A 20,703-nucleotide genomic window follows, 5' to 3' on the forward strand; every position below is an offset into this window, starting at 1 on the left:
TGCAAAAGAGCATTGGAAAAACGATGCCCTTTGAGGTGTGGACATGCTACAACCCATCCTGGACAATGATCCCTTGCTTTCACAGGCCTTGGGAGGCAGGCCAGTCCTTGCCCACAGACAACCCGCCAACCTGAAGCACATTCTCACCAGCAACTACACACCACACCATAATAACTCTAACTCAGGAACCAATCCATACAACAAATCTCAGTGCCAACTCTGCTCACATATATACACCAGCAACACCATCACAGGACCTAACCAGATCAGTCATACTGTCACTGGTTCATTCTCCTGCACATCTACTAACGTAATATATGCCATCATGTGCCAACAATGCCCCACTGCTATATACATCGGCCAAACTGGACAGTCCCTACGTAAAAGAATCAATGGACACAAATCAGATATTAGGAATGGCAACATACAAAAACCTGTAGGGGAACACTTCAATCTTCCCGGACACACAATTGCAGATCTAAAGGTGGCCATCCTGCAGCAAAAAAACTTCAGGACCAGACTTCAAAGAGAAACTGCTGAGCTACAGTTCATCTTCAAGTTTGACACAATCAACTGGATTAAACAAAGACTGTGAATGGCTCGCTAACTACAAAAGCAGCTTCTCCTCTCTTGGAATTCACACCTCCAGATCAGCTACTAGAAGTGGGCCTCATCCTCCCTGATTGGATCCACCTTGTCATCTCCAGCCTGATTCTGGCCTGCATATCTATACCTGCCTCTGGGAATTTCCACTACATGCATCTGACGAAGTGGGTCTTTGCCCACAAAAGCTTATGCTCCTACACTTCAGTTAGTCTATAAAGTGCCACAGGACTCCTCGTCGCTTTTAAAGAGACTGGGACTTTTCAGCTTAGAAAAGAGGAGACTGAGGGGGGATATGATAGAGGTCTATAAAAGCATGAGTGGTGTGGAGAGGGTGAGTAAAGAAAAGTTCTTCATTAGTTCCCATAATAGAAGGACTAGAAGATACCAAATGAAATGAATGGACAGCAGGTTTAAAACTAATATGCGAAAGTTCTTCTTCACACAGCACACAGTCAACCTGTGGAACTCCTTGCCACAGGAGGCTGTGAAGGCTAGAACTATAACAGAGTTTAAAGAGAAGTTAGATAAATTCATGGAGGTTGGGTCCATGGAGTGCTATTAGCCAGGGGGTAGGAATGGTGTCCCTGGCCTCTGTTTGTGGAAGGCTGGACATGGATGGCATGAGACAAATCACTTGGTCATTGTCTTCGGTCCATCCCTTCCGGGGTACCTGGTGCTGGTCGCTGTCAGCAGACAGGCTACTGGGCTAGATGGACCTTTGGTCTGACCCAGTACGGCCATTCTTATGTTCTAAGCTCAGGGCTCAGGGTTGGGGTCTCACTGGACCAACTTGATTTTCATGAAAACCTGCTCCTGGGTTCGCATGTGGCCTTTGGTGGCCAGACTGGCAGCTATCCTGCCCTAGACGGCCGCATTCCTGTGCCTAGTGCGGAGATCGTGGACGTTGGAGGCCTCCCCCCAAACCTGGATGAGGTCCACGATCTCTGCACTAGACCAGGCGGGTGCCCACCTCTTGCGGCCCCGGGCAGGCTCCTGGGAACTGCCAGCCTGGTCCCGGGAAGAGGCGGAGGGCTGGGTGGCAGCGGATGGCTGGCTCATGCTGTGCCAGGTGCAGGGTCTGCTGGCTGGGTGCTGGCAGGCTTGCAACTGGCACAAGCACTGTAGCCAGTCCATGCCTCTTTAAGGGCTCCGGGGCCAGGAGGGGGGCAGAAGAGTTTCCCTGGTTTGGCCCAGAGTGGCCACCAGGGCAAGCTGGGAAGGGCTAGCCTCCAACTAGTTCAAATTAAGTGGCTACACAGCCCTTAATTCGAACTACTTAATTCGAACTAGGCATTAGTCCTCGTGGAATGAGGTTTACCTAGTTCGAATTAAGCGCTCCGCTAGTTTGAATTAAGTTCGAACTAGCAGTTTGTACGTATAGACGCTATGAAAGTTAATTCGATCTAACGACTGTTAATTCAAATTAACTTTGTAGTGTAGACATACCCCTAATGCAGAAGCCAGCTCCATCCCTGGGGCAACTGGTGGTAACTGCCATGCCGCTACCTCAGTGGGTGGGTTGGGGCCCAGGAGTGCATGAGTCCACCACTCTGTGCTCCCAATGCAGATGCTGTATCCGCTAGGCCACTGCAGAGCCCATCCCACTTCCCTACCTTCAGAGGATCCCTTAGCCAGCTCCATCCTTGGCGCAGCCTGTGTTGGCTGTTCAGCGGCTCCCAGGTTGGGACTTGAGCTGCTTAGGGGGACTGGACTTGAACCCACTATCCTATGCTCCCCAGGAGAATCCCTTAAGCCACTGCAGAACCAACCCGCCTCCCTGCCTTTAGGGCATCCCTTATCCTGCCTTCCTAATACAGGAGCCAGCAACTCCTGGGGCAACTGGTGTTGGCTACCAGGCTGCTGCCTAAGTAGGTGGAGTGGGGGCTAGGGGGCACTCGAGTCCATCACCCTATACTCCAGATGCTGATCCCCATGGCCACTCCAGAACCCACCCCACAACCCTACCTTCAGGGCGTCCTCTCCCACACTCTGAACCCCTTTGCCCAAGACCAGAGCCTGCACCCCAACTCCGTACCCTAGCCTGGTGAAAGTGAATGAGATTCAGGGAGAAAGGGGGATGGAGTGATCAGGGGTGGGGCCTCAGAGAAGGGGGGCAAGGAAGCCGGAGAAGGGTATTTGGGTTTGAGGTGGATCTTACATTGCACTTAAATTGAAAAAGTGACCTTGTGGTAAAATAGGTTGGAGACCACTGCTCCAAACTTTGCACGAAAGGAGACGACTACAAGTGAGTGGCTCCAATGGATGGTACTCACAAAGATTCTGAGCTCTCAGTCCAGACCATATTTGTGCCAAGAATAGGGGGTCCATATGGCCAGCTCCCATTCAAAGTAGCATAGGATCACCCAGATTCTGATTTCAGGTGACTGCAGTTTCAGTTTCAGCTGCTGTGGCAGTTGGGACTGAGTGCCTGACCCTTTGTTCCCTCAATTGCTCTCTTGACTGAATCTGGTCAGCCTTCCCCTTTGTGACTCACGAGGGGTCAGGCCTGTCCTAGGCAAACAGGCTTTGAAAGCCAGAGGCAGAGCAAGCAGGGAGCGAAAGTGGACAGGGGGCTGCAGACAGGGGAGTTTAAGAGGGAGTCTCACAGAGGGAGGCTTACGATGGTAAGGTTGATGGGAGGACAGGTGGGGACGGGGCAGCACAAGACAGTACCTCTATTGTTGGCATGGGTGGGGAGGGAAGGAGAGGAACAACAATTGGGAGAAGGGAAAAAAGTGCCAGGGGAGGGAGCAAGAGAAGAGGAAGGTCCACCGCTCCCCTTGCTAGGCTGGAAACGGGTTGGGAGGGCAACAATAAAGAAAGGAGGAAGGGGGATAAAAGAACAAGTAGTACAACTCCCAGAACAGGATGGAAAGACCGGTTCCTCCAGCTGCACCAAGAGGCAAGTGAAACTATGTATGGGGGGTGACTAAGAAATGAAGGGGAGGCTCAGGCACCAAACAAACAAACAAACAAAAAACGAGGGGCATGAACCTTCCTCTTGGGGAGGGATAAGAATCTTGCACAAAAAGGGTTTTCTGTGCAAAAAGGAAACGTCCACACTGCTCATTTTTGCGCAAAAACCCTTTGTGCAAAAACGGCTTGAATCGATTATGCAAATGAAGTGTGACAAAATGCTAATCAGTGCTTCATTTGCATACTCTCTGCTGGCAAAAGCATACTCTCTGCTGGTGAGAAAAGCTGCTCCGCATCTCCCTGGTCTGCTGCTCCCACCCCCCCCAGAAGACCAGGGAGATGCGGAGCAAAGCTGCGGAGACCCGGGCGGCAGGACCGAGACGCGCCGCGGTGCCGCCGCCCGGGTCCTCTGCGGCTTTGCTCCACGTCTCCCTGGTCTGCTGGGGGCCCCCCACCCCAGCAGACCAGGGAGACGCGGAGCAAAGCCGCGGAGGACCCGGGCGGCGGCACTGCGGCGCGTCTCGGTCCCGCTGCCCGCGTTTCCATGGTCTGCTGGGGGGGGGGGGGGGCACACCTAGTGCGCCCCCACCCCCACCCCCCCTCCAGCAGACCAGGCATTTCTCGCGGACGCCTGTGTAGAGCAGCTGGGGCGCTGCCGGTTGGTCCCGCAGCGCCGCTCCTCGGTGCTACTGGACCAATCTGGCAGCACCCCAGCTGCTCTGCCCCAGGCGTCCCGATTCAGCCGCTGCTGGTCAGTTTCAGAAGCGGCTGAATCAGGACGCCTGGGGCAGAGCAGCTGGGGTGCTGCTAGGTTAGTCCAGTAGCGCCTAGGAGCGGCGCTACTGGACCAACCCAGCAGCACCCCAGCTGCTCTGCCCCAGGCGTCCCCAAGTCAGCCGCTGCTGAAACTGACCAGCGGCTGACTAAAGGAAGCCCGAGGCAGAGTTTCTCTGCCCCGGGCTTCCTGGAATCAGCTGCTGATCAGTTTCAGCAGCAGCTGACTTGGGGAAATCTGGGGTAGAGCAGCTGGGGTGCTGCCGGGTTGGTCCCCGCAGCGCCGAGGTGTGGCGCTGCGGGAACCTACCCGGCAGCGCCCCAGCTGCTCTGTCCCAGGCGTCCAGATTCAGCTGCTGTTGAAACTGATCAGCGGCTGATTCCAGGAAGCCCGGGGCAGAGAAACTCTGCCTCGGGCTTCCTTTAGTCAGCCGCTGGTCAGTTTCAGCAGTGGCTGAATCTGGACGCCAGTTTCGACTTAAGTACAAATTCAATTTAAGTACAAACCTACAGTCCCTATCTTGTAAGTAACCCGGGGACTGCCTGTAACAGAAAGGGAGGTATGTGTATCTTGAGGATGTGGTCTGCATTGTTTTATTGCAAAATGGTGTAGGGTATCATAGAATCATAGCACTGGGAGGGAGCTCGAGAGGTCATCAAGTCCAGTCCTCTGCCCTCATGGCAGGACCAAGCATTGTCTAAATCATCCCTCACAGGTGTCTGTCTAACCTGCTCTTAAATATCTCCAATGATGGAGATTCCACAATCCCCTAGGCAATTTATTCCAGTGTTTAACCACCCTGACAGTTAGGAAGTTTTTCCTAATGTCCAATCTAAATCTCCCTTGCAGCAGTTGAAGCCCATTGCTTCTTGTCCTATCCTCAGAGGCCAGGAGAACAATTTTTCTCCCTCCTCCTTATAACATCCTTTTCGATACTTGAAAACTACAATTGCGTCCTCTCTCAGTCTTCTCTTTTCTAAACTAAGCAAGCCCAATTCCTTCAGTCTTCCCTCATACGTCATGTTCTCTCGACCTTTAATCATTTTTGTTGCTCTTCTCTGGACTGTCTCCAATTTTTCCACAACTTTCGTGAAATGTGGTGCCCAGAACTGGAAACAATATTCTAGCTGAGGCCTAATCAGTGCAGAGTAGAGTGGAAGAATGACTTCTCGTGTCTTGCTCAAAACACTCCTGTTAATGCATCCCAGAATCATTTTTGCTTTTTTTACAACAGTGTCACACTGTTGACTCATGTTTGACTTGTTGTCCTCTATGACCCTTAAATCCCTTTCAGCAGTATTCCTTCCTAGACATTCACTTCCCATTCTGTATGTGTGAAACTGATTGTTCCTTCCTAAATGGAGTACTTTGCATTTGTCCTTATTAAACTTCATCCTGTTTATCTCCGACCATTTCCTTAGTTTGTCTAGATCCTTTTGAATTTTGATCCTATTCTCCAAAGCACTTGCAACCCCTCCCAGCTTGAAATCATCTGCAAACTTAATAATCATACTCTCTATTCCATCATGTAAATCATTGATGAAGATATTGAACAGAATCCCAAAACAGACCTCTGTGGAACCCCACTTGTTATGCCATTGTAGCGTGATTGTGAACCATTAATAAGTACTCTATGAGACCTGTCATCCAGCCAATTATGCATCTGCCTTATAGTAGCTCCATCTTGGTTGCATTTCCCTAGTTTATTGATAAGAAAGTCATGAGAAACTGTGTCAAATGCCTTACTAAAGTCTAAGTGTATACCAAGTCCACCGCTTCTCCCTTATCCATAAGGCTTGTTATCCTGAGAAACTGTGTCAAATGCCTTACTAAAGTCTAAGGCTGTGTCTACACTGGGCCACTTATTCTGGAAAATCAGCCGCTTTTCCGGAATAAGCTGAGAGCTGTCTACACTGGCCCCTTGAATTTCCGGAAAAGCACTGACGATCTACTGCAAGAAATCAGCTGCTTTTCCGGAAAAACTATGCTGCTCCCGCTGGGGCAAAAGTCCTTTTTCCAGAAAACTGTTCCGGAAAAGGGCCAGTGTAGACAGCACAGTAGTCTTTTCCGCAAAAAAGCCCCAATCGCGAAAATGACGATCGGGGCTTTTTTGCGGAAAAGCGCGTCTACATTGGCCACGGACGCTTTTCTGGGAAAAGGGCTTTTCCGGAAAAGCATCCTGCCAGTGTAGACGCTCTTTTTCCGGAAATACTTATAATGGAAAACTGCTCCGTTTTAAGCATTTCCGGAAATTCATGCCAGTGTAGACGTAGCCTAAGTGTATACCAAGTCCACCGCTTCTCCCTTATCCATAAGGCTTGTTATACTGTCAAAGAAAGCTATCAGATTGGTTTGACATGATTTGTTCTTTACAAATCCATGCTGGCTGTTACCTATCACCTTATTGTCTTCCAGATGTTTGCAGATGGATTCCTTAATTACTTGTTCCATTATCTTCCCTGGCACAGAAGTTAAACTGACTGGTCTGTAGTTTCCTGGGTTGTTTTTATTTCCCTTTTTATAGACTGGATTTGCCCTTTTCCAGTCTTCTGGAATCTCTCCCAACTTTCATGATTTTTCAAAGATCAGAGCTAAAGGCTCAGATACCTCCTCTATCAGCTCCTTGAATGTTCTAGGATGCATTTCATCAGGCCCTGGTGACTTGCAGATATTTAACTTTTCTAAGTAATTTTTAACTTGTTCTTTTATGTTAACTTCGAAATCTACCCTATTTCCAGTAGCATTCTCTATGTTAGGCATCCCATCACATCTTCTTGATGTGTCTCAAGATACCTCCCCCAGTCTCTTCCTGTGCCTTCCCGCAGGAACTGTCAGTGGGGTGGGTGGGATGTAAAAGCAGCCCATAGGTCAATATTGGGTAAGGGAAAATACAGGTGAATTCATAGTTTATTTTCACAAGTATGGTATTCTATCAGGAAAGCAGGCTAAGTGATTGAGTGCAAGGCAGGTGCCCTTTACAGTGAAAAGGCGGAGATGAACACGTGTGGCATAGAACACCACTCAAAGAAGGCAGAAATAATGTATTGGAGGGCATGTACTTTAATGTGTATTTCCTAGTTTTAAATGAAGCTTTCTTCCATCTCTTGGCCATTTGGGAAAGTGCTGACATCACAGAAATATTGCCCAATGTTATCAATACCGAAATGGCAGATGCCTCTGAACACCGGACTGGAGGTGCCACACAGTGTAAGATAGCTAAAACTGATCATCACTTAACTCCTGCCACTTAAATCTTTATAAAGTTTGTAATCTTTCTAAATACAATTTGGAATTATTCATTAAATCAGTAAAATAGCACTACCATACCTAATTTAGAATAACTCATATGTAATCCATTCCTAGCTAACACTGAGTGATCTGATAATTAAAATGAATCAGTTTTTAATTTTATCCTGATAACAACCCATGCTCAGAGAGGCAAAAAGTCATCCCTTTTAAAAATGGAAGTCAAATCCTACTGAGCAAAATAGAAAGCAGCATAATCTCAGGCAAGTCAAGTGTAAAAGTATAATTAGGCAGGCCAAAAAAAGAATCTGAAGTGCACTTGGCAAAAGACACATACACTAACAATAAAAACACATCAGAAGCAGGAAGCCTGCCAAACAATCTGTGGGGCCACTGGATAACTGGGGTGCTAATGGGTCACAAGAAGAAGGCAAGGTCATTTTGCAAAGAAGCTAAATAAATACTTTGAATCGGTCTTCTCTGGAGAGGATGGGAGGGACAGTCCCACACCTGAGCCTTTCGTTTTAGAAGAATCTATCCTAGACTGATGTGAGAGAAGAGGTTTGGGAATGAATTGATAAAGTCAATAGTAATAAGTCACCAGGATGAGATGGCATTCATCCAGGAGTTCTGAAGGAACTCAAATATGAAACTGCAGAACTGCTAATTGTGGTTTGTAATCTATCACTTAAATCATGTTGTGTACCAAATGACTAAAAGACAGCTAAATGACACCAACCTTTTAAAAAGGCTCGTGTGGTAAGGTTACAGAATCCATGACTGCTGTAGCCTCTGAGGCTAAATCGTAATCTTAATAATAATAGAAAGCACAAATATTTATGAAAATGACTAATGTCAATTAGCTCTTACCTCTCTCATTTCTTCTGCTTGCTGTTGTCTAAGGTCCGCTAAGTCCTGACTAGCAGACCGTAACTTGTCCTCATTACACAAGAATAATTTCCAAACGTAACAAAGTTGCTCATCTGTGGAAGCTGAAGGGTTGATTCCTTCTTCCTTGAGCCTTTCAAGTATGTCTTCCACTTGGATTTTTTCCTGAGGGAACAAATCATCAAAATGTAACCTACTCAATCATCTAAAACATTTCCTCCTGAAAAGAATTTGTGTGGGCATAATATTTCTGAATCAGTAAAAATTAAGATTCAATTAGTGTGCAATTAATGGCCGTTCAAAACCCAAAAACCATGTGATGGAAGCATATGTCCCCTGTGGTCTGGATGCACTGCTGTGAGGGTCAAATCAGGGTGAACTGCTTAGAACCAGGGCCACTTACAGCCCAAGACTGGGGTCCTCCTCTATAAGGCACCAAAGCAGTCACACTGAGCACTTCAGCAATCAATCAATCTCCTTAGACACTCCAGTGTTAGCTGTGCCACAACCAGCACCACTCCTTACACAAGTGAGCGTCTCTGAGGTAACAGGCTCTGTGGATATGGGAAAGTCAGTGGATGTAATGTATCTTGACTTTAGCAAAGCTTTCAATAAGATCTCACAAAATATTCTTGACAGCAAATTAAGGGAGTATGGATTGGACATGGACTGTAAGGTGGATAGAAAGCTGGCTAGACTGTCAGGCCCAACGAGCAGTGATCAATGGCTTGATGTCAGGTCGGCGGTCGGTTTCAAGCAGAGTGCCCCAAGGATCAGTTCTTGAGCCAGTTTTGTTCAACATCTTTATTAATGACCTGGATGAGGGGATGGATTGCACCCTCAGCAAGTTTGCAGATGACACTAAGCTAGGGGGAGAGGTAGATACGCTGGAGGGAAGGCATAGGGTCCAGAGTGACCTGGACAGATTAGAGGATTGGGCCAAAAGAAACCTGATGAGTTTCAACAAGGACAAGTGTAGAGTCCTGCCCTTGGGACGGAAGAATCCCAAGCATTGTTACAGGCTGGGGACCGAATGGCTAACTAGCAGGTCTGCAGAAAAGGACATGGGAATTACAGTGCTGGATATGAGTCAACAGTGTGCCCTTGTAGCCAAGAGGACTAATGGCATGATAGCGTGCATTAGGAGGAGCATTGCCAGAAGATCCAGAGAAGAGATTATTCCCTTTTATTCAGCTCTGGTGTGGCCTCATCTGGAGTATTGTGTCCAGTTTTGGGCCCCCCATTATAAAAAGGATGTGGATGCATTGGAGAGGATCCAGCGGAGGGCAACCAAAATGCTTAGGGGGCTGGAGCGCATGTCCTATGAGGAGAGGCTGAGGGATTTGGGTTTGTTTTGTCTGCAGAAGAGAAGAGTGAGGGGGGATTTGACAGCAGCCTTCAGCTTCCTGAAGGGGGGTTCCAAAGAGGATGGATAGAGGCTGTTCACAGGAGTGATGGATGGCAGAACAAGGAGCAATGGTCTCAAGTTACAGTGGGAGGGGTCTAGGTTGGATATTAGGAAAAACTATTTCACTAGGAGGGTGGTGAAGCACTGGGATGGGTTCCCTAGGGAGGTGGTGGAATCTCCATCCCTAGAGGTTTTTAAGTCTCAGCTTGACAAAGCCCTGGCTGTGCTGATTTGGTTGGGATTGGTCCTGCCTTGGGCAGGGGGCTGGACTTGATGACCTCCTGAGGTCTCTTCTAGCTCTATGATTCTATGCTTCTATGTTATAAAACCAGTCTCACCAAATCTGAACAGGTTCTCCTGGTTCCAAAGGACCAGCCTCTGTCCCAGGTCAATTTATACCTTAGATCTTACCCAAAAGAACTTGTTGGGCCAATTCTTTAGAATCTAAAATCTAAAGGTTTATTAACCTTAGAAAAGGTGAGAGTAGGATTGTTAAAGAAAGAGCATTACATCACCAAGTCCTTGATGCAGGCTCTTAGCAGAGATGTAACAACCTGCCAGCTTAAAACTCTCTGGAGTACATTCTATATTAGGATGGGTCCACGAATCCTTCCGGCCCTCTGTCCTTAGCAAAGTTGCTTTTGGAGAGGAGGGCAGAAACGAAGACCAAGATGGATGCACCCCCAGGATACTTTTATAATCTTGCCCATGCAGAAGGGAAATCCATTTTTCTCCCGAGTGATGGTACCTCCCAAAATGGAGCTGATCATATGATCACCATATCCTTTTAGGCAATGAGCCATGGGGTACCCAGGTATGTTCTTCTCAGACCAGGAGCCACTGTGCACTCCTCAGCTGTCAACTGGCAACACTTAAGAGCCACTGTCCATGCAGCACTCACTGGGCCACCACCCCTTAGGGTATGTACATTTCAAATACAAGTACATACCAAAATCATACAAGTAGATGAGTAACAGACAGAATCAGCTAAACATAAGCTTTCATTAGACACCTCAGTAGGCCCACTTTTCACAGAACTTGGGGAAAACACACAACGATGATCTGCATTTCTTATTAAAATCCAATAACATCACACCCCCAAAGGCATATAATCACATCAAATTTGATGACTCCTGTTTGATGAGAGGGATTTGGGTTGTGAGGAGACTTGTCTTATATCCCATTCTGGGAAACGATACAAAAATATACCATTGAGATTACCAGACTTGCCTACCATATACTTGTTTGGATTCTATTCCAAATGTCAAGGATTTCTGTAATCACTTAATAGCTGATAGCAGCTTGTAACTAACCAGTTTGGAAATGAGTAGCCCTGTGGAACCCTTACGCTACTGGAGGTATCCCGGAAAAGCAATGCAATCAAAGGAACGTGTCCACTTTTTCTGGAAAATTTTTCAAAAAAGTGGACATACTCTTTCGCCATTCCTATAAACCTCATTTTACGAGGAATAAGGGAAGTGTCGAAAGAGCACTTTTTTCCAAAATTTGGTACCATGTAGATGTGCCAAATTTCAGAAAAGCCTCTTTCGACAGTAAAGCCAAAAATGATAAGCAATTTGTGTACCACAAATTGCATTTCTTTTTCCGACTTACCACTGCAGCGTACACCTAGCCTTAGAGACTAACCAAACTATATAGAATCATTCTATATATTCTGATTAGTCTCGAAGGAGCCACAGGACTAGTTTTTGTTTTTGAAGTTACAAACTAACACAGCGACCCCTCTGAGGTTTTTTTTAACCAGTTTGGGAAATGTTAAGGAAAACAGGTATTTCCTGATCTGTTCACTGAATGTTAGTCAGAATTGCCAAGTTACCATTGTGTGGTTTGGAAAGGTCCTGATTCAAGATCAGACCCAGAGCTCCTGTGAGGACCGTGATGCGCACACAAAAGACATTCAGGTTGGGATATGTAAGTATTAATAGGGATCTGGGAAGGCAATAGTGGTAGGGGCTCTGCCCAGAGCAGGCATAATCCTTTGAACATGGGTTATCCCCTTCGTCCTTGCAGTCTGGAAAGATAGATACAGGGTCTGGCTAGAGCAGGTACTGTGCTTTCTGATATATAAACATGCTCTTTCCCTTCATTCTTGAAAGAACAATGTCTTCTTGTTCTCACTTGCTCTGTAAAAATACTTTCAGGGTCACAGTCTTTGTAATCTCTGTAACGCACTGATTTAGGAAGTATGTAATTTAGAAAAGTGCTGATCTAATGGAAAATCCTGTAAACTGTAAAGGGGGTTTACTGAGACAGGTTCTATCTCTGGCATGCCAAGAACCCAAGTGGTTAGGCAGAGGTTACAGGTTATATGGCAGCCATGAGCATAGATAAAAATGTCCTGCATCTTCTATTAGTATCTAAACTTCCTCACCGTAATAATGTTGCTCTCCTTTCACATTTTATTCCATTTACCTCAAGTTCATTAGTATAGATGTCAATGGGTTGCCATCACATTTTTGCAGTTCAGTATCTGCTGATGTTCCTGTTTTAAAATATCTAAAGCTAGAATCAATTGGCATCCAACAGTTATTTATCAGTTTAATCACACTTGTTTGTTATAACATTTTATTTTATGATATATTCTGACCGAGGGTTACTCCTGGTTAATTGCTTATTTTAAGATTTATGCTAAGGCCTTGTTTTTCAATCTAGCTAAACTGCAGTCGTAGAGTCTGTGAAGCCTGCAGCTTCTACTAATATCTATCGGCTACAGATACAGATCTACATACAAACTTTGCCAGTTGTTCAAAATGTATCTGAGTCCTTTTTAAATGGGGCTGTGATATCTGTTTCACTCAGCCTACCTTTTCCAGGTTGTGCTGCAGCCAGCTCACTTGCTTCAATGAAAACCCATATAGGCTTAGTCTAACATGGAAAAGTCCATCCTGGCAGAAGATATTTTGAATGAGACCTTTCCTATTTAGCCCAACCTCAGGTATGATTTTGCCCTTAGCACAAACAAAGACAGCCTAGTTCACAGCTGTCCTTGGTAAATGCACTGTCTGGTAATTTAGTAACCTTGAGGCATCTGGTGAAATGGATTAAAACCTGGCTAAAGAACAAGTAGTGGAGAGCAGAAGAGGAGGGATGCTCAGCCCCAGGCCTGGAGGACAAGGTGCAGGGTCCCCAGGAGGAGAGGGAACAGGCAATGCCAGGCGCAGGTGATGCTTCAGGATGCAGCATGCAGGTGATGCTTTGGGATGGTCCCGGGCTGCAGGCGATGGTGAGTGTAGGAGGTCCCGGGATACAAGTGAGGCCAAGTGTGGGGGGGGTCCCGGGGTGCAGACAAGGTCAGGGTGGTGCAATGTCCAGGAGTCCTGGGGTGCAGGCGAGGCCAGGTGTGGGGAGTCCCAGGGTGCAGGTGAGGCCAGGGGGCTGCAATGTCCAGGGGTCCCCGAGTGGAGGCAAGGTTGGGGAGGGTCCCGGGGTGCAGGAGAGGCCGGGGCGGTGCAATGTCCCGGAGTCCCAGATACGAGGCGAGGCGGGGGGGGGGGGTGTTTTCGGGGTGCACGCGAGGCCGGGCGGGGGGGTGGTTTTGGGGTGCACGCGAGGCCGGGCGGGGGGTGGTTTTGGGGTGCACGCGAGGCCGGGCGGGGGGGTAGTTTTGGGGTGCACGCGAGGCCGGGTGGGGGGAGTCGCGGGGTGCACGCGAGGCCGGGCGGGGGGTGTTTTCGGGGTGCACGGGAGGCCGGGCGGGGGGGTGGTTTTGGGGTGCACGCGAGGCCGGGTGGGGGGCTGGCCCTTGCTGGCCCCCCGGGGAAGGCGGGGCCAGTCGCGGTAACTCACCCGCGCGGGCTGCTCCATGCGGCGGGAGCCGGGTCCGCTTGGGCCCCTGGAGCGGCGCTAAAGACAGAGGGGGGCGGGGCGATGGGAGCCATGGCAACGGAGGCCTTCTTGTCCGAGGCAGACGGGGGCGCTTTGTGTCTGAGCGGCGGGAGCCATGGCAACGGGTCGAACCATTCTTATTCGGCGGGGGTCGCTCCACCCCCGCGTCTTCGCCTGCCGGGGCTTTAGCCCCGCCCCCACTCTCAGTGCAGGGTCCAGCCTGCAGCGGGCTGGCTCCATCAACTCCCAGGGAGAGCAGCCGAGCCGCCCGGGGCAGCAGCTGCAGCCGGGGGACCAGGGGGCTGAGTCCTGCCGCTGACAAAGCCACAGGCTGATGTGACAGCTCTAGCTCCAGCGCCTAGTGCAGCCCCCAGGCTCCTAACTTCCCTTCTTTGCTGCTTCATCGCTAGCCCCCTTCCTCTACCCACTCCCAGTCTCACTGCTCTCAGCTTCTTCCCCACTCTCCTATGCTCTACCTGCCTGCTCGCCCCCATGGCCTCAGCCTCACCCTGCCTCCCTCCTCCCAGTTGTTTCTTACATTTCAAAGCAGACTGATCTCTCTGCGGCAGGTCTTGCGGAATTATAGTCTTTTGACACTTCCCAGCCTCCATCCACAGTCTTGGATTCAAATACTTAACTCTCATGATACCTTACCTACAATTCCCTCTAATCTTTTCCATCCATGTGTGGATTTTTTTCTATCCATGGGGAAACTATTTACATGCACTGAGGCATGTGAACCACGAATACATGCAGTCCCCGGGTTACGTACAAGATAGGGACTGTAGGTTTGTTCTTAAGTTGAATTTGTATGTAAGTCAGAACTGGCATCCAGATTCAGCCGCTGCTGAAACTGACCAGCGGCTGACTACAGGAAGCCTGAGGCAGAGTTGCTCTGCCCTGGGCTGCCTGGAATCAGCCGCTGATCAGTTTCAACAGCAGCTGAATCTGGACGCCTAGGACAGAGCAGCTGGGGTACTGCGGTGACCAACCGGGCAGCACCCCAGCTGCTCTGCCCCAGGTGTCCCCAAGTCAGCCGCTGATGAAACTGATCAGTGGCTGATTCCAGGAAGCCCGGGGCAGAGCAACTCTGCCTCGGGCTTCCTGTAGTCAGCCGCTGATCAGTTTAAGCAGCCGCTGACTTGGGGACACCTGGGGAAGAGCAGCTGGGGTGCTGCCCGGTTGGTCCAGTAGCGCCGAGGAGCTGAGCCTCATTTGCATACCTAATGAGCCACCAGTTTTTTTCAGAAGAGGCTCTTGCGCAAGAAGCATCTACACTGCCCCTTCTTGCGCAAGAAAAACCCTCTTGCGCAATGCCATTACACCTATTACTTTTCAGGAAGAATGGCATTGCGCAAGAGGGTTTTTCTTGCGCAAGAAGGAGCAGTGTAGACGCTCCTTCTTGCACAAGAGCCTCTTCTGGAAAAAAATGGTGGCTCATTAGGTATGCAAATGAGGCTCAGCGATATTCCACACTTAGCCTCATTTCCATATTACTTACGCAAGAAGCCACGAGTGTAGACATATTCATGAAGTATGTCACGAGTGTAGACATAGCCCATTTCCGTTAACAATGTTCATGTGTCTCCTTCCTCCATCCTGCCATTCACTCCTTCTGGGTTCCAATTCATTAACATTTAAGACTTCTCAGTCCCTCTTCTCAATTCTGCCGACAATTCTAATCCTGGCTCATCCCCAACAGCTGCTTCCTCCACTCCCTCCCATGCTGCTCTTCCTGGTGTAAGTCCCACGAGCCTAGTATGATCCTCCACTACACTTTTGTCACCTCATTGATTCTACAAACTTGCTAGTCATGCAGTACTTCTAAACCTAACTCCCAAACCCATTCCAGAAAAACCTATCATTTAGACTCCCCACTTAAACTCCTAAATCCCATTTGACTTTCCTGAAAAAGATTGGAGAGCTGCCCCACCTGCCCAATCACTGAAACTGATGTTCTGGTCTGCTTTCTTCATCTATTCTCTTCACCAATCCCATGCTACCCTTCATAATTTCCCTGTGTTCTGATTGCTTCCAGCAGGAGTTAGGGCCAAGTTAATTTAGGGCTCGTTGCTAAACGGTGTGGAGGCTGCATTCACCTACTCAGTTGAAAAGCCCCAAAGAGGCAAACTCAGTCTGTATTGACCTTTGTGACCTCATCCAAACATTAAACTCTCCCATTGTTACCTGCACAAGTTAGGGCTCTCTCTTCCCCCTTGGGGTGCAATGGCCCTCATGCTTTATTGGAATACACATGCAATGGCAAGGGTGAGGAACCCATTAGCCAGCTTTTATTCCACGTTAGTCCCTTCATCTACCAGCTATATTAGTTGTCAGCTGTGAGCACAGATGTAGCTCATGGACACTCAAATACCTGCCCTTCTACGGAGAGACCTGGTCATGTGCCTAACTCCATTGTGCCAAGTAACAACCCACTTCCACATCCTCCAGAACCCTCTGCTGAGGTTCTAGTTGCACCTTCCTCCACAGCTACCCCTCAATAGACTGCCTGTGGCTCCATAAAGTCACGAGACCTCATCGTCAACATCTTCCTGCTATTGGCCAAAGTGGTCATTTACCCAACCAAAAAGAAACAGCTTGACAGGTTCATTGCAATTACAGGAACTACTTCTATACCATCAGTCTCTCATTCAGATAGAGTTCCTCAGATGTCACCTCCTTTGTGGTGTTGTCCAGGGTTCTCTGCTCAGTTTCCCCATAAGGCTCCCATTTTATATCTTTGATTGACTCTTCCCCTACCCCTTCCTGTTTAAACATTTGTTGTCCCTAGTCCCTGCAATCCCTCTACCATTTAATGAGGGGGGAGAGATTTTGTTCCAGTAGACCCTGACCACCACTTCCCACAGCTCCCACTGGCTGGAAATGTTGAACCATGTAAACTGGGAGCTGCAGGGCTCTGTGCCTGCACACACTCAGTAAACAAACCATCTTGCAGCCCACCAGCAGCTATTCCTGAAGCGCATGTAGGCTGTGGACCAGAGGTTCCCCATCCCATCACAAGGAGAGGATCAGGGAAACACATCCCTCTCGCCTCTACAAACTTGCACAAATCCATCCTTGGGGGAATGTTTTCATTTCAGTGTATTTTTTTCTTTTACATAAGCAGCAAATAACTCATGAAGTTATGGATGAGCCAAACTATGTTGGATGGTCACTCTTTTTACCTCATACACAATGCCTCAGTTTTTTCCTCCATTTACCTGTAAGAGATTTCCTCCAGTTTCACTCCCACCTCCTAAAGTTCAATTTGTTTTGGAACATTCAGAACTAGAACAAGCCGGTCCTTTCCTTTTAGGGTTTTGTTTATCTATAAAAGCTGTGTGTTGAGACTGAAGATGGCTTACTATCTTCTCTTCTATTTCCATTCCTTGTGCTATTTCTTCAGCAGAAAGTGATAATTTCATTTCTGAGTCTTTGGTTACAAGAAGAACAGATGTTCTCCGTGAATCAAGGACATTTGCTATCACCACCTGATGACGATACTTCTCCAGAGCCTTCCGGGATTTATCAATTAAGATGGATGGATCAGTTTCTAACTTAAAGGAAATAACAAATGCTTCAGGGGCCCATTCTTTGACTAAAGGTGACAGCATTTTTGGCACCATCTTCATTGTGATCTGCATTGGGGGAAAAATTCAGAAGTTAGAAGTCTAAGTACACATGTGTATGACATTTAAATACAAGCTAAAGACACTGAATAGGGATGTGTCAGCTTCAGTGTTCCCTCTAATTTTTCCCACCCCTGGGCAGAATGAATTTTGCTATGTGCACCAATATGTAGGTAACTTGTGACATCACAAGTGGTGGGGGTGGAGCCAAGGTGTTGATTCCGGGAGAGGGCTCAGGCCTGAAGCAAAGAGTTGGGGTGCAAGGGCTCTGGTAGGGCATGTGGATTCTAGGGTAGGGCCAGGGATGAAGGGCTAAGGTCTAGGACAGAAGGTTGGGGTGCAAGAGGTTCTGGCTGGGGGAAGTCACAGATGAGGGGCTTAGAGCTGAGACAGAAGGTTGGGGTGCAAGGGTTTCAGCTTGGGGTGCAAGCTATTGAGTGGGGCTGGGCTGAAGGGTTTGGGGTGAAAGATGATGCGAGGAGAGAAAACTCTCCCCACTCACTCTCTTTGCAGCAATCCCTGAATGGGGGCAAAAGGCACTTCTCCCCCACATGGCAGCTGTGGGGCTGGATTGACAGGATAGGTGCCCCTTCCCCATCTTGGCAGGTTCAAGTTGAGGCTGGGGGAGGACCATACCAGTCAGATCTAGGGCCAGGCTGCCTTGGCTGCAGCAAGTCTAGGGCCAGGAGGCCCTGGTAGATCTGGGGCGGGATGCCGTAGCCACAGCTGCGTTCACTCCAGACAAGAGCAGCTCTTGCTACATTTAAAGAGCAGAGTCATAGCCAACTCCTTTACCAACTAATCAAGAACTCTAAGGAAGCAGTTTTGCTAAAGGGAACAAGCCATCTAGGACTCACGGCTGTAATTTTACTCCTACTAAGTGACGCCAGAATACCAAAAACTGGGTGTGTGATTTCATTGTACGACAAAAGCGATGTTCAGGGTTGTACCCATCCAGGGTTGGGCCCAAACTCCCTTACAGAGCCTGTACTCTGAACCTCCTCTAATACCCCAATTCCCTGCCCCAGGCTCAGTTCAGAGCCCCTCTCACACTCCAACTCCCTTAGTCCAGGACCAGAGCCTTTGCCCCTGCCAGATGAAAGGGAGGGAGAGGGGCGGGGTCTCGGTGAAGGGGTACGAAGGAGGCAGGGCAAGGGTATTTGGGTTTGAGGTAGACTGTGGATTGCAATTACATTAAAAAGTAGTCTCCTACTTAAAAAGTTTGGGGACCACTGAGCTAGACTATAAGCTAGTTAGGGCAAAGACTAACTTCTCCTACATGTTTATAAAGAGCTTGTCACAACTGGGACCCAGTCTAAGCTGGGGCTTCCAAGCACTACCAGAATACAAAACTCATAATGGAGAGTGAGTTGTTGCCAGGGAAGACTTCTCTGGGAAAGGATGATTAAAAAAGGAAACTGGAGATCCCAGAACAGCTACCTAACAAAAAGGAAGCCTTTAATAAAGAAAAGAATAGAGAACTAAGCCAGATCTAAAAGTCAGAACTAGCCTTTCACAGACTGCTAATCTAATGAACAGGGATGGCTGGTTTACTAGCTGCAATAATAGTGCCATAGTACTAGGGATGTAAAATCTCAGTTAATTGGTTAACCGGTTAAACATCAGGTTTGACTGGTTAACTGATTAAGCAGGATTCCACTCCCATCCCTGTCCACCTCCCTGTGCTTGGCTGCTGCTCCCAGGCCCCAACATGCGGGGCAGCCTTGCTTGTGCGGGGGCAGCTCCTGCTCCCGGCCCTCCATGCGTGGCCAGCCAGCTCTTACTCCTGGCTCCCCCACATAGGGGACCAGCTCCCAAACCCTGGAGCAGCCCTCTGCCCACAGTTGGTCGTGGGTAGGGGGCTACTCACAGGTACTAGTTAACTGGTGCCTAGTCTAGTATACGTCACTCAGGGTGATGTTTGCCCCATAACTGGTTACCTGTCTCCATCTCTACATAGTAAACTGTTTTCAAAGTGATGAACCGTAATAAGGTCTCAGTCCCTTTGTGTACGAACTCACAGATACACAGGAGTTAAGTGACTTGCCCGAGGTAACTTCACATGTCAGTATCAAGTCAGGGACTACAACCCAGCAGTCCCGGCTCCCCATCGAGAGTTAGGAGCCCACCGAAATAGGAAGCCAGATTTCACCTAACATCACACTCGGGGCAAGCAAAGCCCAAGAAGGTTTAGGGAAGGGGGCCCCTTGCCCAGAAGCTGCATCACCTGCAGGGGCCCCTCAGAGGACTGGATCTTGTGCTCTGGCATCTCGGACGGTGGGATGTAGAAGTCGGACACCGCCGCCGCCAGATAGAACATCACGCTGGAGCCTGTGGGGAAAGGAGCCAGGATGACTGACGGCCCCCGGCAGCGCTTCCCCCGCCCTCACACTGCCCCCCCTTCCCACCCAGGACCCCCCCCACCTCAGCCCCATGGCCCCGCTGCCCCCGCCCCGACACTGCCCCCCCTTCCCCCCCCCGCGACTCCCCCACCTCAGCCCCATGGCCCCGCTTCCCCCGCCCCGACACTGCCCCCCCTTCCCACCCAGGACCCCCCCACCTCAGCCCCATGGCCCCGCTTCCCCCGCCCCGACAATGCCCCCTTCCCCCCCCCCCCGCGACTCCCCCACCTCAGCCCCATGGCCCCGCTTCCCCCGCCCCGACACTGCCCCCCCTTCCCACCCGGGACCCCTCCACCTCAGCCCCATGGCCCCGCTTCCCCCGCCCCTGCCCCCCCTTCCCACCCGGGACCCCCCCACCTCAGCCCCAGGGCCCCGCTTCCCCCGCCCCGACACTGCCCCCCCTTCCCACCCGGGGCCCCCCCACCTCAACCCCAGGGCCCCGCTTCCCCCCGCCCACAGAGGCCCCCGAGAGGTCTGGCGCAGGGCTGCCCCCCCCCCCGTACCCAAGGGCGCCAGGGCGCGGGCGGCGGCGCGCAGCAGCGCCAGGTACTCGCTGAGGCTGGTGAACTCGACCGCCAGGAGCGCGCCCGCCTCCTTGGCGCGCTTGTACCCGAGCAGCGCGGGCACGAGCCCCGGCAGCGCGGCCGGGTCGGCGGTGACGCGCGGCCCCGCCTCCACCTGCAGCGCGTCCAAGAGGGCGGGGCCCGGCGGCGGGAGGGCGCGCGCCCAGGGGAAGGCGGAGCGCGCGCGGTGCAGGAAGCAGACGCCGTATCCGGCGCGCACGAGGCGCTCGGCCGAGGCCGCCCCGCGCCGCCCGCTGCTGAAGTTCTCCAGGAAGCGGACGGCGCGCGCCTCCAGCGGCACCTGGGTCCCGCCCGACGTCACCAGCGCCACGCGCCGCCCGCGCGCGCTCTGCGCCTCAGCCCAGGCCCGCACGCGCTGCTCCGCCGCCAGCGCGGCCGGGCCGGAGCTGTCCGCTGCCGCCAT

General features: G+C 50.1%; 2 protein-coding genes across 10 annotated transcripts in view; both read right to left on the reverse strand.

The window, feature by feature from the left end:
- The window catches only part of CCDC30 (coiled-coil domain containing 30), a 114,521-nt gene extending 100,012 nt beyond the window's left edge, over positions 1-14,509 (reverse strand). For 7 of the 9 annotated variants that reach the window (XR_016347805.1, XR_012897362.2, XM_075906717.2 and 4 more), the window contains exons 1-2: positions 13,647-13,679; positions 8,414-8,596 (exon numbers count right to left, since the gene is read on the reverse strand). Coding sequence is in view for 7 of the 9 variants with exons in the window: in XM_075906717.2 (XP_075762832.2) it covers positions 8,414-8,596; positions 13,647-13,664 (201 nt within the window). In the remaining 2 variants the exon portion in view is untranslated. Of the gene's footprint in view, positions 1-8,413; positions 8,597-12,272; positions 12,343-13,646 lie in introns of all 9 variants that reach the window. The other 2 variants (XM_075906721.2, XM_075906716.2) reach the window with 2 other exon arrangements.
- A 2,254-nt stretch (positions 14,510-16,763) lies between these two features.
- Positions 16,764-20,703, reverse strand: PPCS (phosphopantothenoylcysteine synthetase). The gene is made up of 3 exons (XM_075906729.2): positions 20,220-20,703; positions 19,542-19,645; positions 16,764-17,323 (listed from the first exon to the last, which is right to left on the reverse strand). The coding sequence occupies exons 1-3, from the start codon at positions 20,701-20,703 to the stop codon at positions 16,949-16,951; spliced, it is 963 nt and encodes a 320-aa protein (XP_075762844.1). The 3' UTR covers positions 16,764-16,948.

This window comes from Pelodiscus sinensis, chromosome 24 (assembly GCF_052426305.1).
Source record: "Pelodiscus sinensis isolate ZL-2025 chromosome 24, ASM5242630v1, whole genome shotgun sequence".
NCBI lineage: Eukaryota > Metazoa > Chordata > Testudines > Trionychidae > Pelodiscus > Pelodiscus sinensis.